The 20,373-nt window shown below is 52.4% G+C and overlaps 10 protein-coding genes across 10 annotated transcripts; 5 read left to right on the forward strand and 5 right to left on the reverse strand.

The window, feature by feature from the left end:
* Positions 1-209: 209 nt before the first annotated feature.
* UV8b_03878 (uncharacterized protein) lies at positions 210-3,785 on the reverse strand (the record flags this gene model as incomplete). Its single annotated transcript, XM_043141376.1, has 4 exons — positions 210-682; positions 821-2,456; positions 2,522-3,376; positions 3,540-3,785. The coding sequence occupies 4 exons, from the start codon at positions 3,783-3,785 to the stop codon at positions 210-212; spliced, it is 3,210 nt and encodes a 1,069-aa protein (XP_042997310.1).
* A 3,397-nt stretch (positions 3,786-7,182) lies between these two features.
* On the forward strand, positions 7,183-8,049 carry UV8b_03879 (uncharacterized protein; the record flags this gene model as incomplete). Its single annotated transcript, XM_043141377.1, has 2 exons — positions 7,183-7,256; positions 7,710-8,049. The coding sequence occupies 2 exons, from the start codon at positions 7,183-7,185 to the stop codon at positions 8,047-8,049; spliced, it is 414 nt and encodes a 137-aa protein (XP_042997311.1).
* Positions 8,050-8,342: 293 nt separating this feature from the next.
* Positions 8,343-8,823, reverse strand: UV8b_03880 (uncharacterized protein; the record flags this gene model as incomplete). The annotated part of the gene is made up of 2 exons (XM_043141378.1): positions 8,343-8,601; positions 8,660-8,823. 2 exons carry the CDS (start codon positions 8,821-8,823, stop codon positions 8,343-8,345), a joined length of 423 nt encoding a protein of 140 aa, XP_042997312.1.
* A 449-nt stretch (positions 8,824-9,272) lies between these two features.
* On the reverse strand, positions 9,273-10,099 carry UV8b_03881 (uncharacterized protein; the record flags this gene model as incomplete). Its single annotated transcript, XM_043141379.1, has 2 exons — positions 9,273-9,587; positions 9,686-10,099. 2 exons carry the CDS (start codon positions 10,097-10,099, stop codon positions 9,273-9,275), a joined length of 729 nt encoding a protein of 242 aa, XP_042997313.1.
* A 439-nt stretch (positions 10,100-10,538) lies between these two features.
* Positions 10,539-11,153, forward strand: UV8b_03882 (uncharacterized protein; the record flags this gene model as incomplete). The annotated part of the gene is made up of 3 exons (XM_043141380.1): positions 10,539-10,805; positions 10,862-11,029; positions 11,091-11,153. The coding sequence occupies 3 exons, from the start codon at positions 10,539-10,541 to the stop codon at positions 11,151-11,153; spliced, it is 498 nt and encodes a 165-aa protein (XP_042997314.1).
* Positions 11,154-12,144: 991 nt separating this feature from the next.
* Positions 12,145-13,073, forward strand: UV8b_03883 (uncharacterized protein; the record flags this gene model as incomplete). Its single annotated transcript, XM_043141381.1, has 5 exons — positions 12,145-12,478; positions 12,579-12,669; positions 12,765-12,789; positions 12,860-12,922; positions 12,978-13,073. 5 exons carry the CDS (start codon positions 12,145-12,147, stop codon positions 13,071-13,073), a joined length of 609 nt encoding a protein of 202 aa, XP_042997315.1.
* Positions 13,074-13,270: 197 nt separating this feature from the next.
* On the reverse strand, positions 13,271-14,158 carry UV8b_03884 (uncharacterized protein; the record flags this gene model as incomplete). The annotated part of the gene is made up of 2 exons (XM_043141382.1): positions 13,271-13,527; positions 13,621-14,158. The coding sequence occupies 2 exons, from the start codon at positions 14,156-14,158 to the stop codon at positions 13,271-13,273; spliced, it is 795 nt and encodes a 264-aa protein (XP_042997316.1).
* Positions 14,159-15,816: 1,658 nt separating this feature from the next.
* UV8b_03885 (uncharacterized protein) lies at positions 15,817-17,247 on the forward strand (the record flags this gene model as incomplete). The annotated part of the gene is made up of 1 exon (XM_043141383.1): positions 15,817-17,247. The coding sequence occupies one exon, from the start codon at positions 15,817-15,819 to the stop codon at positions 17,245-17,247; it is 1,431 nt and encodes a 476-aa protein (XP_042997317.1).
* Positions 17,248-17,933: 686 nt separating this feature from the next.
* UV8b_03886 (uncharacterized protein) lies at positions 17,934-18,293 on the forward strand (the record flags this gene model as incomplete). The annotated part of the gene is made up of 2 exons (XM_043141384.1): positions 17,934-17,963; positions 18,027-18,293. The coding sequence occupies 2 exons, from the start codon at positions 17,934-17,936 to the stop codon at positions 18,291-18,293; spliced, it is 297 nt and encodes a 98-aa protein (XP_042997318.1).
* Positions 18,294-18,598: 305 nt separating this feature from the next.
* Positions 18,599-19,666, reverse strand: UV8b_03887 (uncharacterized protein; the record flags this gene model as incomplete). Its single annotated transcript, XM_043141385.1, has 3 exons — positions 18,599-19,212; positions 19,299-19,361; positions 19,429-19,666. The coding sequence occupies 3 exons, from the start codon at positions 19,664-19,666 to the stop codon at positions 18,599-18,601; spliced, it is 915 nt and encodes a 304-aa protein (XP_042997319.1).
* Between the last annotated feature and the right edge of the window lie 707 nt (positions 19,667-20,373).

The raw sequence follows: 20,373 nt of genomic DNA on the forward strand, positions 1-20,373 counted from the left end.
TAATTTTTTTTTTTTTTGCGAATCCTCCCCGAGTTTCCGTGACAAAACTCCTGGCTGAAACATTCAACTTGGAGTAGTCTTGGGTCTCTCGACCAACTAAACCGGCCTATAGAGAGGTGCAGGCCAATGTGGCACCATGTCTTTCCCGACTCTCATCCACCTGCCTTACCCAATTCCTTTAGTCCCGGGTACTCCTAGCCCTGGTGCTGCTAAAGTTTGGGCTCGTTTTCTTCGAATTCGCTGATTGGTTTGACAGGCCGTGCCCCAGAGCTAGCCGGTAGACCAGCCCTGAATTGACGCACATCCGTGATTTCCCGGGCCGCATCGACTGCCGACATCTCATCCGTCGGTCCGTTCACCACCTCATTGTTCGCGTCTTGGCTGAGGCCCATCTCCTTGACTTGCAACACTATCTTCTCTACCTCGTCTGCAGGTACGTCATCAAGCTTCTCCAGATGGCTCCGAAGTAGGTCAACGCTTTGCCTATTCTCTTGAGGTACGTTGGCGACGCCGCAGTTGGCCAAGAGCTTCAGGATCTTGCCGTCAAGGTCGCCTGCACCGCGGGCCTTGAGGTGAACCGAGATTCGAGCTCGACTAGGAGATGATGGGTTGAGGTAGGTGTGGTAGAATTCGACCATTTCGGCCTTGGTAAGAGCCTTGACGTGGGTAGCGTCCTGTTGGGCTGTTCATCAAGTTAAAAAAAGTTAGCAAAGGGCGGCGCATGCTGTTTTTTCTTCGTCTGCTGATGCAACAGTTAAGGGAAAAGAGGATAGGGAAAGGGAGGGAGGGAGGGAGGTGTGGTAGGCTGGAGGTTGCGTACCCTGTTCGAAGTCGTAATACTCGGTTGAAATTTGTGCCCAGTGTCTTCCGGACTCTTGATCAAGATTTCGGAGTTTCTCGAGTCGCTTGATGACGAGACTTCGCTTATGGCCTTCAAAGTCGGTCTCGCTCATCTTTTCCAGCATCTTTCCAAACTGGACCAAGAAAGCCTCAATACGTCTATCGAGGTATTCGGGTGTTTTTTCGCTCTGCACCAGGAAACGGAACCCGCATGTCCTGTCATAGATACGCATGCCAGAAAACACAATGTAGCCAAGCTGCTCCTTGGTTCTTAGCTGGTCAAAGGCGGGTTCGTGAATCATCTGCTCGGCCAACATGGTCTTGACCCGTACTTGACGATCGCCACGGCAACCTACGTAAAACCATGTCTCGACACAATGATTGACATTGGCTGGGTCCTTGAGATCCCTCTTGTAAACGAAATTGGATCCAGGGGGAAGGATCAGCGATCGTATAATGGGCCATTGAGATTCAGGGAGCATGCGAGGCCGCAAGGTCGATTCCAGCAGGTCAGTAATCTTGAGCGCGTCGCTCCTGTACATGTTTCCGTGCACATAGACCTCCACGTACAACTGAGACAGCAATTGTCTACGGAAGAGTCGTACAGCCTCGGCGGTAACATTCGGAAGCTCTGCGGCAAGTTCCTCCACAATGTATTCGCGCTCGGCATTCAACCAGTTCGTGTAATGACCAACCTGCTGGTATGACGATTGCAGCTGCCAGTTTTGGTACCCACGTGTCAAACGTTCCTTGAGAATTTCGAACCGGGCATCCTTGATGTCAAGATCTCTCATGGTAACAGCCACTTGCTCCAGCAAGACGGGAAGCTTATCGTTGTATCCAGATATGTCCAAAGACAATCCACGGCAATCCATTAACACGGAATACTGAAGGCCTGCTAGCTCGGCATCGTACGAGTACTCCTCCAGTGCATCCCGGACAAGTTCGGTGAAGAGCTTTGCCTTGACGCAGTTCTCCGCAGAGTCATAGACGATGGGGTTTATCAGGTTGACTATGACATTGGCCTTGGGCACCCAGAATGTGTCATCCTTCTTCCACCAGGTCCGCGCAGCTTGATCATTACGTAAAACTCGAGGGGCCAGGGCGGGTTGAGCAATGTCCTTCTTCTCAACCTCGAGTTTGTTGGGTATGAAGTTGTTCTTGTGGGGCAGATGTAGATCTGGGAGGCGCTTGTCCTTGGATAGGTTGACAGCCAGTTTCAGCTCGTCCATAAGATCTGCGGGAATCTTGTCATAGCTGTATTCAGTTCCGTACCACTTCTCCTTCTTGTCCCAGTGGCCCGGGAAATTGCGGGAGACAAGGGTCATCTTGAGGTTTTCCGGTCGCACCTTTTCCAACGCTTGTGCAATGGCGGCAGGGTCAAAGGATCGCAGACGGCCTTGCCCGCTGAGCAACCACTCGCGAGGGAGAGGTTTCTGCATGACGGAGCTGGTCCTGCTTGTGAAGCGGCTGGCGGGCGTTTTTTGTCGGAATTTGAAGTCGACATCGGCCATGCCTTTTTGTTCTTCGAAGATCCACTCTTGCGGAGGTGATTCCCGCAGCATGGCAATATACTGGAAAAAGACCTTGGCAATTTCTGGATAGTGTTTCAGGCCCTAAACTTGTCATGGTTAGTGAAAGATGTCGAATGCAAAGGACGGAGTTCTTGCAGAGACGTTACCTCTTCGGTCAACCTGATCTCGACATCCAACATGCCAGGGGTTCCGGGGCAAATCGCATACGCGCCCGCAGAGAGCCTGTTTGCCCAGCCCTTGCCCTTGAGATATGACATGATACTTCCGGGACCTTCGTGTCCGATGAGGTGGGTGACATATCTGCTTGGCTGCGACTCAAACAGAGCTTCCTCATCAATAAATGGGAAGATGAGGCCCAGTTCCCTCGTGTCCATGACGGGCTTTGCGAAGCACAGGGTGCCAAGATCGATCTCTCGAAAGGGTTCTTCCTCAGTCCATCGATTGGGCGGCAATTTTTTGTTCTCGATGCTGGAAAACAGTTCCACCACCCACTTTTGTAGAACATCCAAGGGTTCGCGGCCAAGGACTACAAGCTTCATCCGGTTGGCGGAGTAGTGCTTGTCATGAAACTCTATGAATTTCTCGCGCACATTGACACCGTGCGACTCCGGTATAGTCTTCAAAACCTCGAGGTTACCGGTGGAAAAGTGGCAATACGGGTGGCTGGGGTTGGAAAGCGACTTTTCCAGCTGATGGAGGCGCCAACTGTCATTCTGCAGGTTTTTCTTGTTCTCGGAGTCAACAGCCATCAGCTCTCTGTCGAGAGTGCTGGAAAGAAACAGTGGCTCGATGAAGAATTGCGCAAAGCGATCGAGAGCTCCGTATAGGGGCGAAGGATTAGTATCTGAGGGATCTTGGTCGTCTTCTGGCTTGGCCGCGACTTCGAAGTAGTAGTTGGTAGACGTGGAGGCGGTATATGCGTTGGAGCTGCCAGAGTGGGCAGACAGGTATTGGCTGTACTCATTTTCAACCGGAAACTTTCTGGTGCCCATGAACAGAAGCTGTGGCAAAAACAGGGTTGATTGTTAGTTAAGTCTTTGTTAGTCGATGGCGACGGCGATGGCGATGGCGAATAGCTGAATGCGAGAACCCGGATGGCCACAGTTCAGCGTCCCGCCCTGCCCTGTTCGTTACCTCCTAACTTGCTTGGTACGGAGTACTTACGTGCTCCACGGCATGGGCCATGCCAGGCATGCCATCCTCATCGCTGAAATTGCCAACATTGACGTCCAGGGCAGCACTGGCTTTGTCGGTCTCGGGGTCGTGAACCAGCAAAGCCTCCAAATCGTTCTCCAGGCGTACAACACGGTAATCGCGATTGTCCAGCGAAGGCTTCTCCAGTTGGTCAGTCAACAGGACAACAGGGGCATGGCGACCGCTTGTCAGGTCCGAGGACTGTGCAGAAGGCATGGTATGGTGATGATGTTTTACCGCGCCTCGCAGGATCGCGGGACAAGATTGGAAAGCACAGAGAGGGAGTCTGGTGTGTCAGGACGACAGGAAAAGGGTCGCTGCCGAGGATGGGAAGGGTGCAAGTAGGTGAGTTATGTACTTTTCGACCCGTTGACCCTTCCGGGTTTACATCCGCCGCCCGACGTGGTTCTGGTGGCGTTGGTGGTCTTTGTGGGGTCGAGATTCTGGCAGCCGACGTCGTCAGTGGGCGATGGTCTGTGCGACGGTGATGGGTCTGGCACTACTAACCACTTAACTGCTAGGTTAGGTACCTAGGTTAATTGAACATGTACCTAGGTTAGGTAAGGTAGGTACTTTAGTTGACCTCCTACGGTTACCTCTGTAGTTGGTGGGGCTCTGGGAATAAACGTTAACGGTAAGTAATGCGACGAGACACTAGGTACCTACCTACCTACCTCCTACCTTAGGTAGGGTCTGGCGGCGACTTTGCGGGGAGTCTGGAATGATAATAGCAAGAGAAGCATGAAGAACTACTACCTTGGGTACCTACCTAGGTAGGTAGGTATGCTGCAAAGGGGCACCTGGGATGCTTCTAAGTTCTAGGCAGGTCATCTGCCAGAGGCAAGCCTCCAGGGGTAAAAAGATGCAGTTGGCTAGCCAAGATGTTGGTCGACCAACCGCGAGTGTCCGAGAGGGCGCAGGGCCACTTGTTGACGAGGGCGGCGATGCTGAGTCCCGACGTTCTTCAGGTGGCGCTTATTGTAAAAGATTGGCGAGATGGCTCAAGCGCGGACGCAGGTGCCGGCTGGTTGGTGTGAAAAAATGAAACCTCGAATGCAGGTCAAGGCTGGGAGCTCTGTACACCGACTCGAGCGTTGAGTGAGGCTCGAGACATTGGGGCGACCGGAGTGGCGGAAGAAGGGCACTGGGTCTTTTTAAATCATTGCCGGGCAGACGACATCCGCTGAATTGCGGTGACCAGCAAACATTGACACCCAGGAATGACCAACATCAGCCATGGCAAACAATGAAGCACGCGATTCGAAAGTGCTGCCGCCTTTCCAGCGTGAGCAATCGAAAGGGCTTGACCGACTTGCCCCGCGGCATTATCCTGCTACGTGCTTTGGAAGGCACCAGACTTTAGGTAAGGTACAGTGCATGTACCTACCTGATACCTACCTCCTGGTACCCTAACCTCAGTCTACGGAGCGCGGAGTACCGCGGGAGTTGACGTCGGCGGGTTTCCCTCTTGTGCAACTGCACGTGGAGGTTGGTGATGGAAGGAGCAACTGTGATGGATGTTGATCAGACGGGTCCAGTCCAGGCCAGGGTCGAGACGATGCATCTGGACAGCCCCTGGTGAACGAGTCGACGAGTAGTACTATCAAGGGGCGTGAATCTCCCCGAGTGGTGAAATTGGGCTTCTTCTCCCCGCATTGTTTGCTGGTTCTACTAATACTAAAAGCCACAATAAGTCTTTTCTACTCCGTAGGTACCCCAGTTGCCTCTGTACTGCCCCTTGAGGGGTTGTCTTGCCCGCCGGCGTTGACTTGCCTTGATTTGCTGCTTCTGGAGAAGCCGACAGAAAACGACAGACGACAGACGACAGACGACAGACGACCAAAGTCGATAGTGTAGAAAAGGACCGCGGGACATTAAGCATGCACAATTGACGGGCATCCGAGGTCTCGGTAAGCTCCTGGTAGTCTCGAGAGTGCTTTCCGGTTAGTAAACGTTCATGCAGTCGGAATACAAGTTTAGCTTGAGTATTGCAATACGTCCTCCGTACCCTTCCCTGGCGGTGTTCTTGGTGGTCGCCGAGTGATGGATTGCATTCTCCCAGACATATTCACAGCGAGTGTCTAGTTGACTAACAGCCCGAACCAAGGCCAACTCTGAGTCGGCCTTGGAACAAGATCGATTCAGATCTCTCTCGCCTTGCCTTCACTGCTTGCTACACACTGAACGGTGCCCAGAGCCACATTACGTGAATAAAATAAAAGTTCCAAGGCTTCGTCACGGCAAGGGAAATATGACAACTCACCACTTGCTTTCTTCTCCCCCCTTCTCTCTCCACATTCTCCTCGGCCCCTTCTTCTTCGCATTTTATCTGTCCTTTGTAAAATGTATTCTGATTACCAGGCTGCAGCTCGATGTTGTTTCAATGCATGCAAGGTACTCCGTACCTTTATCCTTGAAGACCGGTAAAGCCCCTATTCCGTATTCGCCCCACGACAGCACACAGCCCCTGGCCGACAAGATTTTACATGGAGCCATACAGCCATAACGTCAAGAGTTGAAGATGATGGACGAGCAATGCAGGTTGCTCTTTGTGTCTGACGGGGTCCTGTGCTATATGAGGGAGCTAGCCGGGGAGGGGGGGTAGACGGGCTGGCCGCTTGACGATGCTGTGTGTGATTCCTCTCGCATTGAGGCCTTACCAGTCCTAAAGCGGTACCCTAGTACTCCATACCTGGAAGTGGTTATCCGACGCGACGCGATACTGTACGTAACTCAGCAGGTGACAAAGATCCCGACCTCCGGTGTGGTTCGAACCTCGGACTTCGGAGCTGCTGGCTCCATGCCAACATACTCCGTACATGTGCCCGACTTGCAAGGCAGGCATGTCTGCCCCAGGCCGCTGGGGGGCAGGTTGCTGGATGAGGCGTCGTTCTCCCCGTTGCTCCCAAGGCCTTGGGGTGCCTTGTTCCAACAAATGCCCGGTCGAGGTTCTTGCAGTTGGCCATGCGAGGCGGAGTGGGCTGTGGGCTGCCCAAGGGGGCCCGTTAAACCCTGAACCTGTATCTCTACTACGCAGTAAATGCACTGTGAAGCCATCCAAACTTGCTGCTCATCCGGCTACGCGCCCTTGTTACCGCGGAGCCTCCGCATCTTCAGCTCCGCGGCCAATTAGACTTGATTGACCCATCTACGGGCAACTACATGCCTCTTTAGAGGGGTGTCAGTCGCTATAACCTCATATAACTTCTGTCTGAATGAATACATCCCAAGTCTACCTACCTGGTACGGAGTATTCCTCGGAGGGACCCTAGGTACTCCGTACCTCCTAACGAGTCCTAAGTGGATGTGCGGCGTGGTTCTTAGTACTCCGTACCCGTGCTCTTACCCCACCTGCTAGGGTGACTGCCTCCAAGACTCCCGAGACTTGAGCTTTGTCGACTTGCCCCTTCCTCCACGGGGATTATTCCCGGTCTTTCCACAACGCGCTCAGAGATTCATCATCATCAAGTCTGAAGAATCAAAACTAAAGACTGCTTCGCAATAAAATAACAGCCCAGAGACGAAGGCTATTGCCCAGCTCGCTGGCTGTGCTGGCTGGATCCAACGAATCCAGGCCCCGCCCCCACCAAAAAAATTAAAAAAACAAATAAACATGGACGGCGCATATGTATGCATTGCTCACCGCAAACTGGTCGAGTCGTTGACTCGCAAGATGACCTTGAAAACGTGGGTTGTTGCACCGGAACCACTTGCCCGGTTACATTGAAGCGAACTCATCTCCCTCATCTTTCACTTCACTTACCTAGGTACCTAGTGCGTGGACTGGTTGCTAACCGAAACCCCGTCCATTTCATCCACGTCAAGGCAACCCCCAGCCCACCGACCCCGCGCAGAGACCAGGGTTGTGGAATTTCCCCTCCGACTCTTTTCTGGCAACCAAACCCCGAGTAACGAGTTTAAACCTCGAGTTTAGACAAACAGAAACCTTGTTTCTCGTCGTTGTCGTTGGTCGGCCCAACATGATTCTTTGCCCCCCCCCCCCCCTTTTCTCCCCACCCTTCCTCCCTCCCACAATATCAGCGTAAATATCGAGAGCAGCGCCAGCTCACCCTTCATGGTTCGTTCACCTTGGCTCCCAACATCTTGAATCACCAACGCCGATAACCCCAGCATTCTCAGAAGCCTCGAGATACGGACCTCGCCATTGAATGGTAATGGAAATTCAAACACGACTGATGACTTGATGGATGCCTTGGCCCCCCCTTGCACAGGTCAAACTTGCAAACCACTGGGGCTGAACAAGTCGGTGAAACAGAGTGACCGAGTCCTGAGCCGTCGCAACAGTCTTGCAAGCCCTGCGAATGCGTTTCCTGCATGCATGTGCTTCCTATCCGGACAACATGTGAAACTGGGTCGCCAAGCTGGTCTGTGTTCTCAGTTTGCACAATTGTGTCACGTCATCAAGGTGGTGCGGCTACGCCATCCTGCTCATGCGTTTGTAGAGCTGCCCTTTTCTTAGGGTACTCGAAGTTAAATGGAGTTGAGACTGAACAAAAAACTTCCCGGTCCTTTCCCCAATGTCTTGGCATCTTGTTCATCGAGTTTCACGTTGGGTTCCGAATCGGTGGCCATGTTAACCTGCAATAGTCTGCGTTGTGACCTCTTAGTCCTGACCAATAATACCCTGCGGACCTCAACAACGCCCCTTCCTCTGCCACCGGAGAAGAATCCGTCCTGCTTGATAAACCGAATGAAAATGGTAAACTTCTCATGGCGTCATGCATAGTCCTTGAGCGAAACAAAAACACCAATTTACTTCTGCTCCCAGCGGCTACTACGCGTCCCATTGCTCCCATCTTTGCCCAGGTTGACATCATCGGCTCCTCCCATGGCTTCGAAAAGAGCGTAACTGAACACCTGTTCCTCAAGAGCCCAGATACCAACATGGGACTGGGATGCATCAAAGTCCTTGACAGGCCCCAACAAGGTTCTACTGGAAAATGTGCTAGTCTGCGCAGTCTTGTGTGTTGAATCACTTTTGCCAAACGCAAATCTACTAGTTTTCAACACTCTAATGCCGAGCAGTGTCAGAGCATAGCCCGTGGTTAGGCCACAAAGCTGTGGCAGACTGTGTGTCGTGACGAGCTTTCCCATAAGTCGCATAGTCGACCACGTCTCTGTCGATACTGAATGTTGCGTTCGCCTGGGCTTGGAAAGGTTGGGTGTCAGCCACTCTCGTCGGCGGTATCAAGTATTCAGAGGAGCTCTTGAGCATCACCCAGGACTCGGCCATCTTGGGCGGGAACATGCCGTCGCAATGATTCCTTTTTCACCTCTTCTAGGCGCTTCACCATCGGCCTTGCCTGTCTGAGAGACTTCCCTCAGACCCCATTAGGAGAATTTGCAGAAGTGGTCGACAGGCGGGCGCACTTCGTAACATCCAATCAAGGTGGCATGTTCAAATCAGGCTTTGTACGCAACCAATACTTGGGTAGATGCCCCACGACAGCACAGAGCACAATCCCATTGAGCCCCGCTAGCGTGCCCAACTACCTAGAAGCAAGAGAGAGCCTTATACCTGACTGGAATTGGAATGGTCACTCGCAGCTTGGTCAATCGAAAGGCACCATATGAGGCTGTTCGACATCGACGGACAGCCTATATAACGGGGATGACGGGATGCTATAAGGATCCGTGCTCCCGCGTCCTCTGTTTGGGGCCGCCAAAAGCTGGAAATCCATTTTAATGAGAGTTGTAACCTTTCGTTGCCTTTGCTCTGTAGCCTTGCGAGACAAACTGCCCACCGCCAGCAGCAGATATTGACGTCAGCTTATTCAAGCGAACTTCTTTCCGTTTGCGTTTGTCACGAAATTGCTTAGCTCTGACAGCGTTATTGTCATGTCTGGATTGCGACCGCGACTGATGAGATCGGTCGAAATTTCCTGCTGCATTCGTGCGATCACCGGGCGACCTGGCTTTGTACTTATCATTGGCACCTTCGTTTTCATCCGAAGAAGCTTGATCTGATTCGTCACTCGGCTTGGACTCGCCTCGGCCCTGCGTTTGATTTTCTATGTAAGCGGTGACTGGAAAAAATGGACAAAGAAATAAGAAACAGAAGATGAAAGAAAAATCGCGCTTGCTCAGAAACTTACGCTCGTAACCTTCTTGGAAGGTTTGGTACAAGTCCTTCCCTTCGAGGGGTTGTCCTCGGTGACCTCGTCATCGATGTCGCCGTATCCTACGTACATGATGTTCATAGATTGGGATGCTTTCTCGCCCGGCTGGCCCTCAAAAACAGCCTTTAGAGTCCACTGTGAATCAGTGGAGGAATGTTTTTGCAGCGCCGCTTGGCGAGCAGCTTCTTGGTCGTCCAACGCGGACTGTATTAAGGCATGGTCGATATTGGGGTTGATGCGACCTGGTGCCGGCGATCTGTCAAGTTTTCTCTTTTTTGAAGGAGCCTCCGAGTCAGGAGATGCCTTCGATGAAGCTGAGGCTGCTGCTCGTTGCATGAATTTCATGGTCAAGAGTCTTGACGAGATAGCCTTGGGCGTTTCCGGCGCCATCATGTAGGTGAGATCTGGCGCTTCAGTAGTGGTTGATTCTGACGGTGAACAACAAACGGTGAGTAGACCTCGTCTTTTACTCTGTTCCTATTCGCTTTCGAGCTTCGGAAGATGGGGCGAGAAGGAGAAATAAGGATAAAATAAATGGAAGAGAAAAAGGAAGATGCAGCAGGGAGCAAAAAAGTCTGCAACGCTGGATAAGTCCTGGCGGAAGAGCAAAAAGAGGTACCCAATCCAAGGGGGGGTGTGGTGTGGGTGAATATACATAATGCTGTTCCTTGCAAGCTTCAGCACTCGGAAGAGAATTGTTCCGGATTGTTCTCCACCAAACCACCCATCATTCCCATCATTCCGGTTGAACTCCCAACTTCAACTTTGCGACTCCTTCAAGGATAATTGGTATCGAACCGTCAACTGGCCAATATCGATCCTGCGCACCATGGCGTCTTGTCAATGGAGAATAGCCTGCAACCTGGCATGCCAGCTGCGAATCAGCCGACGGGCTCTCACTACAACCGCTCGTCGGCTCGAAGCGACCACCACAGCCACCTCCCGATCCGAAACCTCGCCTATCCTGCGCGAGGAGTTGCCGACCAAACCGGTCGAGCAGGCCCCCAACCGTGTCACTGTCTGGTCGCGGAGCCAAAACCCGCGATCACGGGCCATGACTGGGCCCCGATTTGAACAGACCGACTTCGACCTGCAGGTTAGTGGACGCCGCCCAAAGAGCCAGCAACGACGAGACAATTAACCTCGACACAGCCCCAACCACTCGCGGCAATTGAGATGATTCACAAAGAGCCCGTACGGTGGACGCATGACCGCGTGGTGGCGTGCGATGGTGGAGGCGGCCCTGCCGGCCATCCTCGAATTTTCATCAACACTGACAAGCCCGAAATTGCTACTTGCAACTACTGCGGCGTGCCCTACGTGAGTCATTTCTTTGAACCCGGGTTGAGACGCAGAATCCATCATCTAATGATAGGTAAAGGCGAATGAGCATCACCGAAAACATTTGGAATCGCTTCCCGAGACTTCGTATCCTCTCTCATGATTGAGCGTATATACGGGACATAAGAGTCAAATCTAGGAATTAGAAGCAAGAAACGCGAGGTCGTGGACGAACTAGAAGGGAATTCCGGCAAACGCCGCCTCGATGACGCCTGAAAATGCGTTGATTGTCTACCGATAAAGTTTCATGTCTTTATTTTATTTCTTTCGGCGGTTCTGCTTCGTGCTGGATGCTTCGGTGGGGGTTCGTTTCTCAAATGGCTTGCTCTGACGGTGCAGTAGAGCGTACATGTTCTCCCATGTTTCTTCTGCCAGCGTGGGTGTCTTTGTATTCAAGGTATGACGTGTACAAGTGTCGTGATTCCCAACCCAAGTCCGTTGCCGTTCCATATATCTTGGGACTCTGTAGGATCGACGTCATGGAATAGGATGCCACAAATTCGCTTTGAAATCTTTGGCCTTGGCTAATCTCATGATTCAGCTACCATGTGACACGACATCTTCAATGCCTCGTAACCCATCGTGGCTAGGAGGTTATCACGGCTTCCGAGTTTCGTACAGGCAAGTCGGGATTATTTGTCCTGCCCGTATTAGGCGGCGGCCGGGTTTATGGTTTTGCCAGCCTCGAAGTCGTTGCCAGTTATAGTCGCGTCTCTGCAACTCATGCAGCTTGAAGAGTGGCGATCTATTGTGATGAAGCTCTCTCTTCCGCAACCTGACTGGGCATCGCTGCGTACTGTAACAAATCAAAGTGTGGGGGAACTCGGCTCGTTTTTGGGTCTATTCATGCTGTGCGCGTCTCAGACGCAAGTCTAGTCCAATCCATGCCTTTCTGCCCGCCTTATTCATGTTGTTCGCCCCTTTGATGCTTGCTCTACAGATTGAATCAGTTGGGTGGCAGCACGGTGGTGTGGGAGGAAACGCCCTTTGCCATCCCAAGCCCCACCCAAGCAAGCCATCGTCATGCACATGCCATGCCATCCATCCACTTCTGGTTGCGAGGCAGAGCCACTCCAGAGCTCTCGATTGACAGAATGCCTCAACAGCCCTCTCGCGGCCCATCTCCAAACACAGCCATTGCTCTTTTGCTCCTGCTCTTCGTTGCCTTCTTCCCGGGCCTGTTCCACAGCATCTGGACTCTGCCGTTCCGACTCCTGCCCGTTTTCCGCTCACCATCTCAAGGGTACACCGGCACAGGCAGGATGACTTGGTTCCAGAAGCAGTTTACTCTGCCGGCCAAGTCTCGCGGTTCCTACCTCATAACCGACCAGGTAGTTGGTGCCCTTCCCGAGATACGAGACTACAAAGTCGGGTTGTTGAATTTATTTGCGCAACATACCAGTTGCGCGTTGAGCCTAAACGAGAACTGTGAGCCCAAGCCACGCGCCTGTTCCATGCCTCCTTCGCCCGCCTTCTCCTGGAAATGGATTTTTATCAAGGACCTGTAAAACTGAGAAAAGAGTCGCAGGGGACGAGGATGTGCGGGCTGATATGAGCGATGCACTGGACCGTATTGCTCCGGCAGAAGGCCCCAAGGGAGAGGCTTTATACAGACACGAGTTAGTCAAGACGCTTGCACACCTAAAAAAAAAAAATAAAATAAAAGAAAGGAAAGAAAAGAGAAGCTCTGCTCTAACGTTTTACTTTGTCGCAGCGCCGAGGGTCCGGATGACATGCCGGTTAGAAGTTACAGCCCAGGCCAAAGTGATAGCAGCAGGACAACCCGGAGGCTAACTGGTCTGTCAACAGGCTCATATCAAGTCAGCCTTGATCGGCGCGAGCGTGACCATCCCTATCAAGGATGGAAAGCTAGTCAGTGAATGATCTGAACCAATTGCCAAGTCATGCACTGACAACTCTTCAATAGGCTACTGGGACATGGCAAGGCATCTGGTACCTTGAGTTCCGTACTAGCAAGCACCAACGGCGTATCATGGCCACTATTCAGGGGGAAAGATCATAGATGGGGGCATCATCGAGCTGAGCGTTATTGGTCGCTTAATGAAAAACATTTCATTGAATGCAAAAAAAAGAAAAAAAAAACCATCTTTGTCTCATCATACGGCTCCATGTCAATGTCAAGGAGACGTGATTTGTCACCATTGCGCCTTAACACCATCGCATTTGCTTGCTGTATGTCCCAATGCAGCATTTCCCTGGCTACAGCGTCCCATTCTCCTCCTTCATGTCCGTATCGTCGCCGGCCAAGACTTTTGTTTTCGGCACGTAGCCATCGGGTGGAGCAACTCCGGGAGTCATGGCTACGACGTTGCCAATCTCGTCGACAAATTCAAAGTTGTAACGACTGAGAAGGTGCGGAATAGCCGATAGTTGTGGACCATAACGGGCGGTGTTATCGTATAGTTCGAATAGCGGTACTGCAAGAAGCTTCATGTTTTTAGGGACGCTCAAAACCTCTGAAGGAAAAAACGAAAAAAAAAACAAAACAAGGTACACATTAGCAGCTGATCCTGACGTTCAGAAGGCCCAAATCATCCCCTTCAACGTACTGGTTTTCGGCAAGTGAATAAAGTACAGCTTCTTGCATTCCTTGGGCCGAGTGACGTGGGCTGGGATGAACGGATACATGAAGGTCTCGAAGTTGGGACGCCACCATTGCGCAAGGCATTCCCCAACTTCCCAATCACCAGCTTCTTCACCTTCACCTATCCGACCCACCGGGGCCAGTCTCTCGTCTAGCCTAGACTTGAAGCCTTCCTCCTCCTCATCTTCGGGCCTGAGGTAGTCGCCGGGGAGCTTGAAGAACGCATTGGCTATCTGCAGCATGAGAATGTGAGGGTGGTTATGCTCGTGGCAAACAAGAATGCCTTCGCACGTGCGGCGCATGCCATGCTCGTTGAAGTGTTCCTCAAGCCGTTTTAAACGCGCAATGACAGAGGGATCCTCTTCCGGCTGGGTCTCTTTGACGCCAAACGTATAGTTAGAGAGAGGGTAAAGCGTGACTTTTTCGGGTTGCTTCGAGTTGAACCCCAGAGGGACCAGGGGTGGCTGGGCAGACTGCAGGGCGGACGGCGGTATCGTAGACATTTTCAACAGAGAACAATTTCGGGGGTTGCCCGACAAGTTTGGACCAGACGGGTGCGAATCGTGATGAAAGCTTGCGCAGCAGGTTCCTTCCAAAGCAGCGTTATGCTTGAATGGGGCTGAATACCTCATGCGGCTGCGTAACAAACTGGAGAAGCCGCAGGCGCGCACGGCAAAGGGTTGCCATGAGGTTTGCTTCAGAGAAGTTGTGCATGCTCAGAGGTATTTCTCCCCATAAAGGAAGGCGGTGTAGTTTATACTTGTCCATTACACCCCGTACAGCCCACTGTAATTTCAGAGCGGCAAGGCAGGTAGCTACGTGTACCTACCCAGTATTTTAAGGTATTTATTGACCCAAGGGTATGGACCAGCTCGGTACCTACCAGCGTCGTGATTATTAGCGACGAGCCTTTTGGACTCGATGCAAGTGCAATCTCTTGCATGCGCCGTTTTCCCCCCTCTTCTGCTTTATTTGCCTTTTTCATCAAGTTCGGCAACGCTCCCTGACTACCAGATACATTAGGTACCTACCTTCTAGGTACCTGCACTCAATAGTCCCGGGGAAACTTTGTCAGTAAACTTGCACTGTATTGTATAGGCGTTGCACGCTGTCGGCTTTTGGCCTGTTCTTCTTTCTTCCGGTAGTACTCCGAGCGGCATGCCGGCTTGAGGTGATCCTAGAGTGAGGCAGCGTACTCCGTATCCGCATGTTGGATGCTGATAAAGGAATCACTGCGCACATGCAATGCTATGCAATGCACCTCAGCTCAGGTGACCCCACGCGCTGAAACCCCTGGTGAGCTACAGTACAGTACAGGTACTCCTACAGGCTGCAAAAGCCGGCAAACCTCCGGCTTCCCGCTTGAGAGTGTTGGGCCCGGCCAAAGCGGGCGTAGCAATCCGTTTGGCTGCCTGGCAGCTGCTGCCCCACGACCGAATCTTCTTTCTCGCGGAAGAGGAAACCGGTGAGCGGCGAAAACATGTCCGTACGGTTATAGCATCGACTTCTCATGCATGAGCATTCGGAGGTTGCCCCAGCTGCATATACCTCCTACTCCTAGGGTACCCAAGGAGGTATGTAGGCAGCAACTCAGCTCGCCCACAAGCTACGTAGGTACTGTAGCAGTGTGATCCGCTGCATTGCCACCCTTTTGACAAAGCTTGATTTTGGCCTGGAAAACCAAGCATGTACGATAACTTCGTATTCCAAGCCGACATCCGTTGAAACGGGAGATTTGGTTGGAATGCTGGTGAGAGCATTGACTCCTTCCTACAGTCTGGTACCAGGTCACTACGCGGAGTACTCCGTACGTTCGTTCGCGCTTTCCCAAGTGTTCGTTCAGGTGCGACGTGAACCTAGTTACCCCGCCACCTTCCGTCTCCGGAAATCGCTGACACTCCACATCACCCACGCCAAAGTTTCAAACAGCAAGACTTTGGACGGTGGCTTCCGGATTTCCAGGCTGTCATGTCGAAGCCTGTTTACGAATGTCCCTCAAATCCAACACCTTTGCCCGCAATATCCACCATCATTGGCCATCAGGAACCTCAGGAACCGCAGGAACCGCAGGATCCTTCTGTTCGACGCGCGTGCTCCCTGCTTTGCTGCCCAAGACAGCAGCCAAGCCTGTTGTCCTGCCTGTCGAACAGTGCCAGCCAATATGAGTCCCGAAGGAACGAATGCCACTGCGAACGACGAGTTGGATTTCATGCACGTTCATTCCTCGTCATCGGACCAGGATTTCTCCATCTCGAAAGGGCTGGATTTCAGCATCAAGCCGGCGGATGACAACAGATCCTCAATTTCATCAGATAAAAGCGATTCGAAACCACCAAGAAGCGCCATGCGACGGTCATCTAGCATTGCCAAAATCCCACAGAGTCCGAGACGAGTACGATTCGACTTCATGGGCGAAGAGGTCCTTCCGACGTCATCTCCTCAGCCATTTGCCTTCATATCTGCGCGCATCTCTTCTCCCGAGCCGCTTGATGATAGGATTGATTGTGCCTCCAACCTTGCGACCGAACCCGGTGAAGATGAAGAGGAGGAAACACTACCACGCAAAGTCTCGTCTTCAGACGCCCTGCGCGCTCTGTCGAGGGTCCCTTTGGAAGAGGATGGAACTGTCTGGACCGTGGTCAGCTGTGACTCGGATGACGCAGCAGTAGATGAAGCGTCACCGCCCACTGGGAGGAATAGTGTCGGCAAAACCGAGCGCAGCGAAACCTGTGCCATTACTACAGACCTGCCAACTGCCGCAGGCTCTCCGCCGACAGCGCGCAATGCTCCGTCATGTAATGTAAGCCAATCCACCCATGAGGTCGTCGCCAGCTCGATTAGCCCCGAACAAGATTCATCAGACGACGGCTTTCTTGCCATGGCTCGGCGCAAGGCACCTGCTCCATGCGTGTCTAGAACTCCAGAAACGCCGAACTTGGCAAATCTGACTCAAAAGATTGGCGGAGACGAACGAAACAACCTGAATACAGGACAGCTGAACGGCATAAAGGCAAACACTTTGAAAGACACTACTACCCCTACCCCAAAGCCAGTCACACTGATACAGAGCGAGGACGAGTTATTTCATTTCGAAGAGGAAGGGTTGAAGTTTCCATTCGAGGCATCCAAGCGAGACGAGCCTGTGGAGCAGGAGCAGCTCGAAGCAGATGATTCTGACCACGATATCGCGACAGCGCCCGACGCCGAGCCGATCAGTCTGTACGCGACATCGCCTGCCGTTGCAATCGCCCGACCAAGAGAACGAGATGCGGAGGAGTCATTACCGTCGCGACCAAAATTCCAGGCGGGCACCGTGGGCTCCTACAAAGGCAAGCCGCTCGTCATGCCTGTCATGCGAAACCCTGATATTCTGGCAAAGCTCGAATCTACCGAGCCAGTCGGCCCTCTAACAGGGAGCGTACACGATCGTTACCCGGTAGAAGAGGACTTCAAACCCAGCACCCTTCAGACTTGCATCAGTCAAGGCGTAGTCGTCAGTGCTCCCAGAAGCTTCAGCGAAATGCTCATCTTAGAGGACATGATGAAATCTGCCAAAAGGCAATCGACAAGTCCTGGGGCGCATCCACAGTGACGGATGGATGTTATATTCAACGAGAAGTTTACCTGTTTTTGTTCCTTTGTTTGGGGGATTGGGGCTTTGGAAGACAAAATGGAAAGAACAAGGATCAAATCACATACAGGAGAAAGCGAGCATAGTAACGGCGTTTGATTTGGGAATTTCGGGGAGGTAGATATATTTATTGGCAAGGGCAACCGTTAGCCGAAACTTTAGGCCTTGAATCATTCAGTATGCTCGAGGCAACATGGAAAGTTGGCCGACGGGCATTTGGCCACGGTCCATGAAGGAAGTAATCTTAGACGGCATCAACGCTAATCGAGCAGGCATGGGAAAGACGTTTGTCAGTGACGGGTAGCTTTAGAAATAAGCTTATTGGCCGAGACAATACTAATGGTGTAGATTCGGGCTTGTCGCTATCAAGCTTTCTTGTAATAGAATATTTCAACTTGAGTGTGATGACCCTCATTCCAGAGTCCAGAGTCCAGAGTCCAGAGTCCAGAGTCCAGAGTCCAGAGTTCAGAGTTCAGAAGTCTGCGAGGTTTGCTGGTTGGCGAAGTATCTCTGTACCGAGGTTATTACTCAAAGCGCCACACGCCCATGCTGACTGAGCACCAGACAGCCGACATCACCTCTCCAACGGCAAGCTGTGACTGACTAGACATTCTCACTCCAACGCACTGACAAGTTCTTCTGTGACCATGGGCGGCATTAATCTGGAAATCTTCAAAGTATGAAACCCCCGGCGTAAGCCACGAGCGGCAAGCCTCGCTGACCGCAAGCTTTCTCGGCAGTTCGGTTTGTACGTCATGTTCCCCATCGGCATCATGTACCATTTCGGCACGAACCTCGATAGCCGCTTCTCCGTGCCGAATTTCTACCCTAAACCCGAGGAGTGTAACAGACTCCCCCGCGACAGAGACGAGGTGAAGGCCGAGTATGAGCGTATCATAGCGCGGCAGAGGTTCCGGCAAGCCCAGCTTCAGGATGAGCAACGCCAACGCACCTTGTTGAAGGGCAACCAAAGCGACGGCAACGACTCTAGAAACGTTGACGATTGAAGATTCCAGGGGGAGAAACAACTGGCTTGTTTGGGTACCGAATGCCAGGGAATGTACGCCAGATGTCTGGGAATGTACGATATGGGTGGCGGACTGGACGGGCCCAACTACCGTGTACAAAACAACGAGGACAACGTATGCATGGATCGGCGTTTGTATTTTGTTGGAAGAGAATGGAGGCGGGGAACACGGAACAGTCCCTTCTACGAACCCCAATTGCCAAGTATCGGAAACGGCGGAGGGTCTCCATTACTATTGTTATCATCGTCATCAGCATCATCATTTTCTTTTTGGGTATCTTGCTATCAGACATCTACATTCCTCTCCAGCTTCTCCCAATTCTCTTTTGTGATGTTTCCTTGTCGCACGTTGGCATAAATAGCCTTGACCTCGGGGTACTCTCGCAGCGCAGTGAGCAGAGCATCCAAGCTTTTCACGCATGCCAAGGAGTCGATTGCGGTCTTGGTGTCCTCATTCGCAGACCAAATGATGTCGGATTCAGTCACTTCAAGGCTAAACCGTTTCGACAAAGCCTCTGTAATCACCATCAATTGCGCCGGCTGCGTCCAAGCGAGGAAGCCTTCCCCCGGCAACTCTTGTACGTCTTCTGCGCCATCGTGCTCAATGGCCTCCTCCAATACATCTGACAAGGTTGGACTTTGCTGTCCGCTCCTTAGCGTGATCCTGCCTCGTCTGGAAAAGTAAAACGACGTCGACCCGACGACGCCTCCAGCCTTCTTTACAACGTTTCTAAGGTCGTGTAATGTGCGGTTTTTATTGTCAGTCTCGACGTCGGCAATGAGGGCCATGTCGGGCGGCATGAGGACTTCAAAGGTCATGGATTCCAGCTTCGCTCCGGTGGATGAGCGGCCTTGGCCCCGAGCTATTGCTGCCTGTACGAGCGATTTGGGGACACCGGCTGCGGGGGGACGGTTTAGTACCTCTTTTGTTTCTGAGTTTGGTATCTGACGTTGTGGGGGGGGCACGGCGGCTAGGTAGCACTACCTTTGGTCGCCGCCGCCATGGCGTTTGCCAGCTGAGGGTTGAACCGGACATCTTCGCCATACACTTGAGAATTCGCTTTAGCGCAGCACAACGTGGAATCCGCTGCGCTTGAGCAGGTTGAGCTACTCACTCCGAGAGTACATGGCAATAAGCCTAGTAAACTCCGTCCGCTCCGACATCTTCTTCTTGTCCGTGACAGCTTTGATGTGTTTCGTCTTGGACCATTTGTTGTGTCCAGCTAGCGACCGTGGTGAAGTGGTGAAGGAGCGGAAGCATCGTTGGCGGACGGGTCGTGGCGCCAGCATGACATGTGCCGTCGAAAACAAGGCCCTCGACGGCGAGGCAAAAGAGCATTGCGTTGTCGCCATGCTGAAGCTTTGAGCTGAGGCTTTGATCTGGAGCTTCTGGGGGAGGTTGTTTCGGTTTGTCCTTTCGCGTGGAGGTGCTGGAGATGGACCCCGGGGTTCTGTACTCGGCAAGGCATCTGCAACGTTGAAGTCTGGTTCTATGTATCAGTTGATATGGTGGTGCTTTGGTGAGTTGGCTGGGGATAAGGCTGACGAAAGACGGGAGGCAATGGTGGCGTTGATTGGCTGATTACATGTAGTTGGTTGGCTCCTGCCCCTGCTGTTGCACCAAAGTGTGACGCCACACAATGCGTGACTTTATTGGGTATTATATAATCCGTACTGCGATACCTGCCCCTGCCCCTGGGAGCCAAACTCCATATATCTTGGGTTATCTTGGGTACTTGCTTGGGTACATGCTTGGGTACATGTATGCTGGTTCTTGGGCTCGTTAGCGCCGTGTCCCTTTCAGTGCTGCTCACCCGCCCCCGCTGACTTAGGTCAACTTAGGTCTGGTACCTTAGGTACCTAATGTACATGCCAACGGTCGGCCCCAGCTTCCATCCACCAGACATCAATTTGATCGCATCACACATGCACCAACCCCTACACTCTTCATCCCCTCAATCCCCTTACATGGCAGCTTGACGCCGTGCGAGCGGCTGCCCAACTTGCCATCAGCTCCGTCCCGCTTAGCTACGTGCACGCCGGCGTGACTCATTGCGTCC

Source organism: Ustilaginoidea virens, chromosome 3 (assembly GCF_000687475.1).
Source record: "Ustilaginoidea virens chromosome 3, complete sequence".
Classification (NCBI taxonomy): domain Eukaryota; kingdom Fungi; phylum Ascomycota; class Sordariomycetes; order Hypocreales; family Clavicipitaceae; genus Ustilaginoidea; species Ustilaginoidea virens.